This window comes from Colias philodice, chromosome 16 (genome assembly GCF_061535455.1).
Source record: "Colias philodice isolate Cphi_HAF_F1 chromosome 16, ilColPhil1 Martin Lab GWU primary, whole genome shotgun sequence".
Lineage (NCBI taxonomy): Eukaryota > Metazoa > Arthropoda > Insecta > Lepidoptera > Pieridae > Colias > Colias philodice.
The window spans coordinates 8,510,399-8,523,570 of record NC_143101.1 but is presented as its reverse complement, the minus strand read 5'-3'; the positions used below and the strand labels follow the sequence as shown (position 1 = coordinate 8,523,570).

General features: G+C 31.7%; 1 protein-coding gene across 1 annotated transcript in view; it reads left to right on the top strand.

Annotated features, from left to right (window-relative positions):
• LOC149481865 (putative phosphatidate phosphatase) overlaps nt 1-13,172 on the top strand; it is a 93,629-nt gene that overhangs the window by 25,516 nt on the left and 54,941 nt on the right. The window contains exon 2 of the mRNA XM_089705080.1: nt 6,963-7,114. Within this exon, the coding sequence (XP_089561206.1) occupies nt 6,963-7,114 (152 nt within the window). The remainder of the gene's footprint in view (nt 1-6,962; nt 7,115-13,172) is intronic.

The following is a 13,172-nucleotide window of genomic DNA, read 5'->3' as shown; positions in this document are numbered from 1 at the left end:
ATATTATAAAGAGGAAAACTTTGTTTGTTTGTTTGTTTGTTTGTTTGTTTGATTGTAATGAATAGGCTCATAAAAATTCTTTCACCATTCGAAAGCTACATTATCCACGAGTAACATAGGCTAGGTTTTATCCCGGAAATCCCACGGGAACGGGAACTATGCGGGTTTTTCTTTGAAAACGCGGGCGAAGCCGCAGGCGGAAAGCTAGTCCTTTATAAAATTCTTATGTCACAGTTTTTGTTAGCAAACTGCTACGACTTCTCCGAAACGCCTACACTGATTTTTATACTTTTTGTGTATATTAGTTAGGTATGGGTCGTTAACTATCTTTATATTCAGAAGTGATTAGTGCAGTATCCTATAAGAACAATGTTTGCAGGGTCAGCTATAGTCTATACATATATAATAAATCTGTAGAAGGGTCAATTCTGTACATTGAAAATATTGAAAAAATAAATAGCAGGGGGTGTTACTGGTTCGATACCAAACCCAAATATGTGATTAAAAAAATTTTTGTCTGTCTGTCTGTCTGTCTGTCTGTATGTGAAGACATCACGTGAAAACTACCGGTTCGATTTCGATGAAACTTGGTATAATTATACCTTATTATCCTGGGCGTAAAATAGGGTACTTTTTATCCTGGAAAAATACGTAGAAAAAAAATTAATCTTAATTTTTCAGTTTTATCCATAGACGTTGTTCTGTAGAACCGCGAACACACGTTGGGTATTATTATAGGCCTAGCCGTATTTGGGTCCAATAGATATTTATAAGATGTCATTGTCAAAGTTACTCAAAATGGAGAAATAAACCATCCACGCGAAGACCGACATCCGCGCGGACGGAGTCGCGGGCGGAAGCTAGTTAATAAATAAAATACATTCCTACTAGCAAGTATACTTACGTAGAAAAAGTTCCTGTTAACTTTTCACGCTGTTATGTTTACACTTACGAAGAAAAACCCTTCTATTCAACTTTTTGTTTATAATTATTATGAACATAAATCGTCAGCATGTTAAACCAATGTGCATGCCAATATTGATTAAACATAGTTATTTTGTTATAATGAACAATTAAAGTGGCATTAGGTTCCCTTCGGTGTGGGGTCAACGCGCGACCGATTCAATTAAACTGTGGGATTACGTGTTGATAGCAATAGACATTGCCATGGAAATATAAGGCATGAAATTGTGTAAGTAAAAACTGAAGAATGGCTATTGTAGTTTGTATGATGTTTTGAATAGATGTGACGGTTTTTAGCGCCACAATTTGTGAACAGTTTATTTACATTATGATAAATTAAATTGAGTGATTTGCATTATAGATACGTAATAGATAATGTAATGGAAACAATGACGAACGACGATGATATTCGGCAAACAAAAATCTAGATCTCATTTACTCATTTAAAAAAAACAATGTTAATGTTATTCTCGGTGATAACCTTTACGTAGTTACATTGAAATATTTTTTAACGGCGTATATTTTCGGCAATAACGACCAGGTGGGCTATCATTATAAAAATTTTATTTTCCTACAAGGCCAAGGTAATACTGAAGGTTCGCAATATGAACTGGTTATTAAAAATAACTTGTATTTTAATGTTGTTAATTGCCATCGCAATACGTAATACAACCTCTAGGTCCCAAACAATGAGGCTACTCATGCAGCGATCGACGTTTTTTTCTTCTATGCGTTTACGCAGACATACACAAATACTCGCATATACATATACACACATCTACGAACACATATACATGCACACACAGACACACACATATCTAGATATGCATATACACGCACACACATACCTAGATATGCATATACATACACACACATAGCAAGACAAATTCATTAATTGAAAGTTGAAACGCAATGCATTTTGATTTAACACCATTGTATTAATGATGTATGTATTTGAAAGATAAAATGCAAATGTATTTTAATGTTTGACTAGATGTTTTTTTATTGTTAGTTTGTGATTGGAAATATCTAGGTTATGTTAGCTGAATTTCAACAATATTCTGAAACTAGCTGTGTTCCGCGGTATTACCTGTAGTGCTCCGCTCCTGTTGGTCTCAGCGTGATGATATAATAGCCTATACTCTATAGCCTTCCTCGATGAATGGGCTATCTGACACATGGGCTACCTGATTAGCGCGTTCAAACAAACAAACAAACTCTTCAGCTGTATAGATGTTAGGTGAATTTCAACAATATTCTGCATAGTAAGCTAAAAATACAATTTGTAACGTATCTGGGCCGCGTGAATTTGCAATTAATACAGTATCGTGTGGTATCGTTGTCAATATTTTTTTTTTGCTTATTTTAATCTACAAAAAGTGATTTATTATGCATTTTGAAATAAGTTTTAATAGATTGATAAAAGCGACCCTCAACACTGATCCTGATTTTCAAAGTTTAATTCGGACCACGAAAATCCGACAAGTATTTTTTTTAAATATTGTTGTTTTCGTGTGAAGTATATAAATCATGTTTTAATAATCATGATATCACCAATCCAAATTTGCATATAAAGCGTGGGATCTTACTAAAGAGGTAACAGTTATTGACATTTTCATTTTAAGTGTTGACGTAGGATTTAGGAAGCAAATGTTTGTATACGCATGACGCAGGAACGACTGCATTAAATTGGATGTGATTTTGAGATATTTTGTTGGAGGTTTTGATTAACATTTTGTGTATGTTTTATGGAATGCATGTGTATGTTCACGTAAGGGCAAAGTTAAAAGAAATTTATTAACCTACTTTTAGATATTTTTTCTAGCATATATTAGGTATAATAGTAGTTAAAATTTTAAATTTAAACAATAATACGTAAGTGTACAATGTCTACACTCTACTTATTAATTAATATGTTATAATAATAAAACTACTCTATGATAAGAAAAAAGCTCTACTAAATACTACCCTAAGATGATTTGGTGAATTTTTCCCATCAAAAAATAGGTAACTACCTAATATAAATGTCAATCTAGATTTTTTTCATTTACATGTACATATTGATGCCGTTGATTTGGTCTGCTGGTTTTAATTCGATGGGTCGATAGAGCGAAAAATCATGTAAATGCAAATCGTATGGGCTCAGTAGTTAGTGCATAATGGTGCGTGAACTTGCAGCTTCATTTAGCTTTAGAAAAGGGTTTTTTGTAAAGTTTTAGTTAATATATTGATTTATGAGATTATTAACTAGTAGTTACAGGTGGCTACGTATATTAGCATATTATTGTCTTTTGTCTTCTGTTTTTTATAATATTATTCTATGCCTTCCGAATTATTGAAATAATACTATTTTCCGTTTGATTCTTACTACTGCCACAGAATAATAACTAGTAGCTTGCTACCGCTTACTTAATCTCTTGCTCGTTGTTTATCGATATTACTAGAAGAGGTAAATTTGTAATTTTACCATAACTACATTACCCCATTCATCTTATACTTTTCAAATTTATAGACCACTAGAGGTCCGCCCCGGCTTCGCCCGTGGTATATATTTCGCAATAAAAGGTAGCCTATGTCCTTTCTCGGGTTTCAAAATATCTACATACCAAATTTCATGCAAATTGGTTCAGTAGTTGAGGCGTGATTGAGTAACAGACAGACAGACAGAGTTACTTTCGCATTTATAATATTAGTATGGATATTTCAGTGTCAATGGCCGTCGGCGGCTGAAATTGCACAACTCATCCCAAAATGTACGAGGGAATACCATCTTTACCTATTTGTGTATAGATTCGTTTTTCCCGTAAACAGATAAGCAGCTGACGATGAAATTGGTGTAACAGTGTTTGTTATGGTGTTAAATCTTCGTTATCATATCACTTATCAGCTCCTTGTAAATTCCTTTAGTTATTTATTCAACTGCATCGTATTTGAATAACGTATGAAACATCTGCTGGTAGGTGGTGTGGCTTGGTTAATACTTAATATGCTAGGATTATTTTTACGTTTATAGTGGGCAAGATGAATGCATTGAAATTGAATGTATGTGAAAGAAATTCTGAGAGAAATGTAATATTCCGTTAAGAAATGAATTTAGTAACTTATTAAAGGGAAAAAGGTCAAGGACTCACAAAAAACATAGTGTGAAGTTTTGCCATCTCGATTTCTCTTACGATAGATTTTTAAAAGCCTATTTTTTCCTATTTTTTTTACCAAGAAGTTTTGCAATCTTACTACTATCACTCATTCTGATAATCTTTATATATAAAAATGAATCGCAAAATGTGTTGGTAAGCGCATAACTCGAGAACGGCTGAACCGATTTCGATAATTCTTCTTTTATTATATTCCTTGAAGTACGAGGATGGTTTTTATGTAGAGAAAACGTAAATATGTACCACGGGCGAAGCCGGGGCGGACCGCTAGTATTATTGTATTTATACGTACATATTTCATTTCTTAAAAACTTGTTTATAGACAAATCCTACAAAATCTAGCACTACCAATTACCATACTGAAATTCTCATTGAAAACACACAAACTAAAACATAATTGAAATTGATTGCGTTATGTAACAGGTCGTTGACCCAATTCGTGGTTGATGGAGTGATTCATAGATCTCATCGCTTATGTAAGGTGCCGCTATATCTTAGTGGAATAGCCATTCTTAGATAAAAGTGAAAATAAATTGATTGGATTTGTTGTTTGAATTTTTTGGTGTAGAATGTTTTTGTGAAATTAATAATGAGTATACATCACAAATTCTGTTGTATGCATTTTACCTAGTTTTTAAAGAAAGTCTTCTTACCGATTACCTTATCGATTTTTTTAATGATATTTTAAGACCTACTTCATTCAAAGGAAATTGGACGTTACCATTGGCTGTTCCTTTAGTGCAAATCTATTACCTAGTAGGTAAAATTTCTAAATAATGAAAGCCTAAAAATATTTTTCTTTTTTAAATAAGCTGATATACATTCAGTGTGTAGTATTATTGTTTATCATATTGTGCGTCATTTTTGGAAGTTCGATTGATAAAGTCTATCTATAAAGATCATCTATTATAGGATTTAGTGCAAAATTACTATCGGTCATTTCGCAATCGGTTAACTTGTATGTATTTTATCTAAATTAATATAAATCTTATAATACTAATTTTTATAAAAAGAAAATAATATACCTATGTTCTTTTTTGTTACAAATCATAACTTTAACATTTTTTTGTCATGGGTGAACTGGCCTTAATTTTAAATTTCTAAATATTCTTGCTTTTGCGTAATTATAGCTTATGTAATTTTATGCTATTATGGAATGGTGTTACATCTATGTAATTAATAAATCTATGACTAATTTTAACTGAAAGTTGATGCTTTATTGCCTGTGAAGTTAACTAATAAGGAAGTCATTGCGTGTAATACATATTAACCTTTTCACACTATATTTAAATATTTTATTTATCCATATAAGCTAAGGCTTACGAGTTATTTTCCTGTATACGACCTATGTTTCTTTGCTTCGCTATATATTTTAATGGTTTGGTGAATTTTAATTTGAAAGGTGTTAGACGTAATATCAAAAGATTAAAAAAAATTGTACCTATCATCTTTAACGTGGTTTCTTCTAACACATTTCCATTCGTTAAACATTAATAATATTCAAAGATTTCACAATTGCATGTTGTTCCTAAGATAATAGGCAAAAAGTGGAACATAGTAAACGATAATGAAGTGTGTGTTGTTTTAGTGCAGATCAATAACAAAGGGGATTGCGTTGTACGTAGATGTTATTTACTGGAATCGATTTCCATTTAACTTTATTACACCAGAATATTGTCACACCTCAATATTGCACGTGTCAGAAGTGAAACTTCTTTGGCAAGATTCAAAGGTACCAAAATCGTCGCCTTACTCCATGATGTGACGATATTGCCATGACACGATCTTAAAATTTTACTCTCAACGCGCCTAATAAGTTTCACTTCAAAAAATTATAGCCTATGAGACACACGAAAAATGTAGCTTTCTGTTGATGAAAGAATTATTGAAATCGGTCCAGTAATTATACTCTAATGATACAAGAAAAAGAAAGTTAAAGGCAAGATCTAATTTCACGCGTCTTCTTCACGTCTATTTAAACAATTTGATTAAATAAAAAACACGTTTAAAAGATAACATCACCTGTTGCTCGTTATTAAAAGAAATCAAAGTAACATTGATCCTAAACAATCTATTTTATTTCTTAGAACCTTTCATTGATCGTTCTACCAAGACAGGTAGGCGAGTTATCAAGATATAAGATGCTGAGGTATCTCTATACCTTTAAAATTACCGTATTTAACGTATCATTTCGAAAGATATTAGAAAAAAAGTGTTTACAGATAAATTTAACATGTCCCTTCCATATCTTTACATCTGCGTTATCAATACCTGATGTTTTTTGTCAGTCCCAAGACTGTTATCCAAACAATCCGTGAAACAATAGTTGGATCTACTCAAAATGGGATCACTCTTAACCAATTTAAATTCTTTTATACGTCCTTTTTTGGAATTTGTGATTTATACCCAATGTGTCTTTAATGTTTTGTGTAACATGTCGTAACATTAACAGCTTTTTAGTGAGATGTTAGATAGTGGGTGTTTTGGGATGTGGTTGGTTTTGGGTTTATTTACAAGTAATTAGCGACCGCTTGCATTTGTAAATATGCGGCAAAAAATGGCACTGTTTATAAAAGGTATCTGTAAGGTAGAACTTAGAAGGAATGAAAAGGAAAGGATTATATAGATTAATATCTAATGTTTGGTTTGAGTTCTGGTTGATAAAATTTGGTAGTTATAATAATTTTCTTGACAATTCTCCAGTTATCTATAAACCTTTGGATCAGGTTAAAAAATAAGCATGTTTTGCTCACTGTACTTATTGTTAATATTAAATCTGTTTACCATATACCTACTTTATATTCAAACATACACTCTACAACAAAGTTTCCTCTCTTGTTACAGTCGGCTTCCTGATCCTCGTGTTCTACCTGTGGGGCACGCCGTACGAGCGCGGCTTCTTCTGCGACGATGAGTCCCTCAAGCACCCGTATAAAGACTCCACGGTTACTAATGTGATGCTGTACATTATTGGATTAGGTTTACCTGTGTTTACGGTGAGTTATTTTTTTGTTTATAAGCATTTGAAAACGATATACAGATGAAGATGATCAGATACATTTTACACTGGACAAGTAGGCGGCCCTTTCGCTCAAGAAAGATTTCCTTCAGGCTACATAAAACAAAGAAAAATATGTACATGTAGGTATACCATATAGGTAGAGAATTTTGTGATGTGTTGGATTGTAGAACAATTATTGAAATTTGAAAATCAAACGTGGATATTATGCGCATTCTTTACATTGACCATATTGCTGTTAATGAAACTTTTTCAAATACCTAGTTAATTACCTATATTTCGAGTAAAATTTTATTGATTGGAATTTGGAAGTGGGTGGGTAATGGGTATTGGGCATCTTTTACTCAAAAAAAGTGATAAGTATTCAAGAACAAAAAATACAGCGGTCGAAATTAAAATGATAGAGGGCGGACGTTGAGGTAAAGAAAGCCTGTAATTATTCAATAATTAAATGTTATTTTATGAGATATATAATTAGGGAGTTCATATCGACAGGTCGCTTAAATATTTCTGCTATTTTTGAGAAATCCCTAGGCGTAGCTAGTTTTTTTTTTAAGTTTCAATTTATGTTATTGTAACCCAATCCTTCCTTGACGTCCTAAAATCTAAAGAAATACTTTATTTCTTTATTTATACATTTTTGACTATTCAAGCGTCACTATATCCCTTAATTCCCATACATATCCAAGTGTGAAATGTTATATTTCCTAGAGTTAGCGTCCACTATACAATATTGACCGTTCGACAATGTTTGAGCGGCCATTAGTTATTGTCGCCTTTTGCTAAACTTACATATTGGTTCTAAACTTTCTTGTAAATACGTCTCGACAAATAAGTAAAAGACAAACTATTTGTGAGGGAAGTTATGAATGCAGTTTTATGAATGGATGGTGTGTATTTTTTGATAAATTATTTTGAAATTTTCAATGATTACAAGCGTATCGCGATAAATCCTGAGTTAAACAATTAATTTAAAAATTATTACTCACTAGGTTTCCGCCCGCGGCTTCGCACGCGCATTCAAAGAAAAACCCGCATAGTTCCCATTCCCGTGGGATTTCCGGGATTGCGTCATTTTCCCGGGATAAAAAGTATCCTATGTCCTTTCTCGGGTATCAAAATATCTCCATACCAAATTTCATGAAAATTGGATCCGTAGTTTAGGCGTGATTGAGTAACAGACAGACAGACAGAGTTACTTTCGCATTTATAATATTAGTATGGATTGTTGTTGAATTGTTAAAGTACACTTCATAACAAATAAATTGTTGTTTACAAATAAATTAATTAGTTAATAGCACGGTCAATTCAGTTTTATAAACATTTTCCTAAAAATAATTTTATTACCAAATAACTCCTTACACTTATTACGTAATATTTGACGAGCTTCACCATAAAGCCGGGATAATAAAGTTAATATATTTTTTATCCATCATCAACGACTAAGTAGATAGAACTTATCAAACGTGACATCTAAATATCCGCCGGTTAATTTGATAGGCAAGTACAGTCAGGTTGTAATTAAATTACTTAATTTTAAATTTTAATAATTTCATTATAATATTTTTTGTGTGGCGTGAAAAAAAATCATATAATTATCTTATATATACTCCAGTTATTCTCACGTCAAATATAAAGCAGAACTAACCTAGAACTAAGGACATAGTGATAAGTTTAGAATTAAGTTTTATATACGTACTAGCGGTCCGCCCCGGCTTCGCCCGTGGTACATGTTTACTTTTTCTCTACATAAGAACCATCCTCGTACTTCAAGGAATATAATAAAAAAAGAATTATCGAAATCGGTTCAGCCGTTCTCGAGATATGCGCTTACCAACACATTTTGCGATTCATTTTTATATATAAGAAAGATGGTTTGGCGTATGCCGTAAATAAATAAATAAATAATAAATACAGCAACGAAGACTTGTCCCTTAATTTACATAAAAACTATTTAAGGACTTCTCTCGTTGACAGTACTCCGCCTTGAAGAATGTTTGCTCGTCCTTGCGTAAAGCCAGGTGCAAATATACTATTCAATGTAACAGTTGTGCCATTCATGGTGTTATTATTATTTATTATGTGTATTTTATGAACACATTTTTGAAGTGAAACTTCTTTAGGCGCGTTGAGAGTAAAATTTCAAGGCCGCGTCATGGCAATACCGTCACGTCATGTCGTGCGACGATTTTGGTATCTTTGAATCTTGCCAAGGAAGTTTCACTTCTGACACGTGTGCTCGGCATACACTCTCTTGTTTTTATAAAACGAAGATGAATGTGTTTATGCTTGAAAATGTTAATTTATTAATTAAATTTGAATGTGAAGAGAACAAAGGAACTAATTAATGTTTGATTAATTTAATAATTAATGTTTGATTAATTTAATTTCTAGTAAAATAGCATATTATAATATTAATTCCGTGGAAAGCGTAACAATAGGAAACCTTTGATGTGTGTCATTTCTTTATTTACTGCGAAAGGTGTTGAATATGTACGGCTTCGATATGTGTGATCATTAGAAAAGTAACTCCACAGGTAATATATTGAATTATACTTAGACTTAGACGTGTAAACGATTTAATTTCATTAATTGTTATAAATAATATGTATTTTTAAAAGCAATTGTATTTCGAGAAAAGTTCTTAGGCTTGTAGTTTTCCTAATAAAATCTTGTTAAAAACGATTTTTATCAATGTTGATGCTTACCGTAAAGCAAACAGATATAGCTACTGTGTTAACTTTAATATGTACATCATAAGATGAATATCTAAACTGCATTGAATTTTTATTACCTACGAAAAATCTGAAGCGACCGTTAAGATCGTAGTTGAGAGTTAAGGTTTTACGCTCTTTTTACTAGTTTGAGAATATCATAAAAACCTTGTTACGTCCAAAATAGTAACGAATAGTAGCTCGTAAAAATATGGTTAACTAGCGGTCCGCCCCAGCTTCGCCCGTGGTACATATTTCGCAATAAAAGGTAGCCTATGTTCTTTCTCAGGGTCTAAAGATTATCTGTGCCAAATTTCATCAAAATCGGTCCAGTAGTTTATGCGTGAAAACCATACATACATACATACATACAAACCTTTCCTCTTTATAATATTAGTATCTAAGATAATAATTTAATAATAACTATTTATGTAATATGTATTACTTGACGTCTAAGCTTGACGTCGTCGTACCTCTTTTGTTAAAAAAAAAAAAAACAGTAACAGACAAAGGAAATTCATGCATCATGCATGCATGTATGAATTTCTGTTCGCTACAACGACTTCAAAATTTTGAAGTATATATCTTTATTTGAACTTTTTTTACAAAGTCTACCGCGATTTGGAATTAAATTTATAACATCACGTACATCGTCTGACTAAAACCAAAAGGGAGAAGATTTTTAATTTAATCCTAAATAGGTAGGTACATCGTTACTATAAAACTGATATTTAAACATCTTTGTATAAAAACGTTATGTTGGTAGTTGGTACGTTATTATAATCATGCGTGTGTACTTAGAAAAAATAGCTATCATAGTATTCCCTTGTAAGTGATTACTATAAACTTTTATTGCTCTTAATCACAGTGTCGGGAAATTAATAAATCATCGTATACCGAATGAGGATAGCGGTTTCAGAGGTATGAATGGACGGACAAAAATAAACTTCAGTCGCGGCTGTGATAAAATTGGGATTTAAAGTTAATAAATCATTAATCATAACACGATTTTGTTTTACGACTCTGGAATTCTGGATATAAAATATGTTTTCTTTTTATTTTATGGTAAAAATAGTGTTTTGTTTTGCGTTGGAAATGTGGTCGTTATTTTCGCGTCTTCTTAAAACATACAGAAGTTGTATTTATTAATTATTATTTGTTTTATATAGATAACAATGCGGAATGTTATGTTTTATCAAACTCAAGATTGAAGTAGACACTTTAATAACACTACAGAAAGCAAACAAATTTCTTGATTTTAACCGCGATACAAATCTTAGCTTTTTAAAATACAATAAGTAATGGTATTTAAACAGGTAAATCTATTATTTCATAAGATTTTTAACAAACTAAACCAAAAGGTATGAAATATTATACTAATTGGTCAAATTAAATAGTCTGACGGTTGAGTTAATTAAATTCTGTCGGATTAGTAACATGACGAATATCTGCCCATCAATGGACGTTAAATTATTTTTTCTCATAGCGGTATCGGTCGTTTAAATTTTATAATGACCTTTTTGAACTGTGGCACAAAAATAAGATTAATTCGTAATTCGTAATATAAAACAGTTAAACAATTATTAGATTGAGAATCTAAATTATCTTGAAGAATAGGTATAGTATTATAAAGCTGAATATTTCGTTTGTTTGGTTGAACGCGTTAATCTCAGGAAATACCTGTTCTATTTGAAATTTTTTTTCATTGTTAGATACCTAGCCCATTTATCGAGGAAGGCTAAATGGGCTATGTATCTAACAATAAATCTTAGCGTGATGATGTATTATAGACTATATATCATCACGCTTAGACCGACAGGAGCGGAGAATTGCGGGTGAAACCGCGGGGAACAGCTAGTAAAATAATAAATGTGTACTGCAATATCTCAGTATAGCAACGAATATAAATATATGAGGTAGGTAGGTCTATATTAATTCTCAACTATCAAAAATGATATTATAATATATATATTATTTACTAAACTATATACTTACCACATTCAGTCCACTGATTCAAATCGATGGTACAGATATAAATGGATGTAACTTTCCAATGCTCCATAGATGTCCCAGTTTTCGATGCGTGATCTGAGGTCGTTACTCGTTTATAATCGTAATTGCAGAATTATCATTCGATTAATGCATTTCTTGTCGAGTTACGTTTGCTATTGTGTCTGACAGTGAGACGGTCTTGTAGTGCGAAACGATTTTGAATTGATATGGAATGAGCCAATTCAACTGTTTTGGTTTTGTTATGGGATTATTTTTAACCGACTTCAAAAAAGGAGGAGGTTATCAATTCGGCCGGTATGTTTTTTTTTTTTTTTTCTGAACCGATTTACGTGATTCTTTTTTTGTTCGATGCGGGATAGTGTCGAATTGGTCCCATAAAAATTTTATTCGGATAGGCCCAGTAGTTTTTATTTTATGAGCATTTTTGTCTGTATTTGTAAATGTTGCAAGTGCAAGTTTGAAGTCGGTTGTTTTTAACGCAGTTATTGACTTGTGTTAATTATGAATTAGTTTGGGGATTCTTTTGTTTATGTTAGACAATACTTTAGAACTGATGTTATCTGTGCAATGTGCATATATTAGATCAAAACTGTTACGTTGAAAATGTGTACTTACATATTAATCATATTATTATTTATTCTAACTATATTGATATGTTATCATAACAATCGATGTTTACACTAATCGACACCTGTGATCTAACTCACTATGTAATTTATCTAAACATTTCATCACAGTTTGAAACATTTAAACAACTTTGCGTAAATGTGGAAAGACTGCGTTTTTCTCTGAACAATTTTCAACAAATTAATTATTATTGCCTTATTACTTCGTACAAAATAATGATACCTTGCTATAATTTTTTCCTACTCATTTCTCATACATTTAAATATCACGTAAACTGATATCCTTGACCGAGTATAATGTCAGAACATTGGCGAAATGCCAAGTATTTTGTATTCACATTGGTGTTGTTTTCAATATTTTTGTTTGATGGTGCGTTTATTTACATGGAATGTTTTGATAGTTTGTTTATGGACTGAATGGAATAAACAATGTATTATTGTCTTTGTTCAGTGGTTAGCGAGTGTTATATGAAGGTTAGTTTTTAAAAGTAAAGAAAAATAAAAAAATATTTAGTTTTGAACGATTTTATGATGATAGATAAGTATTGTGTGCGCTAAGCAAATAAATGTTATCTTTTTTCTAAAATTTGTTTTATTTTCATGTGTAAATATTTCGTAAGTTACACTGATTTGAAGACAGTGAGATGTTTTTATCGTAACAAGCGTATAATTATCTAAAAGT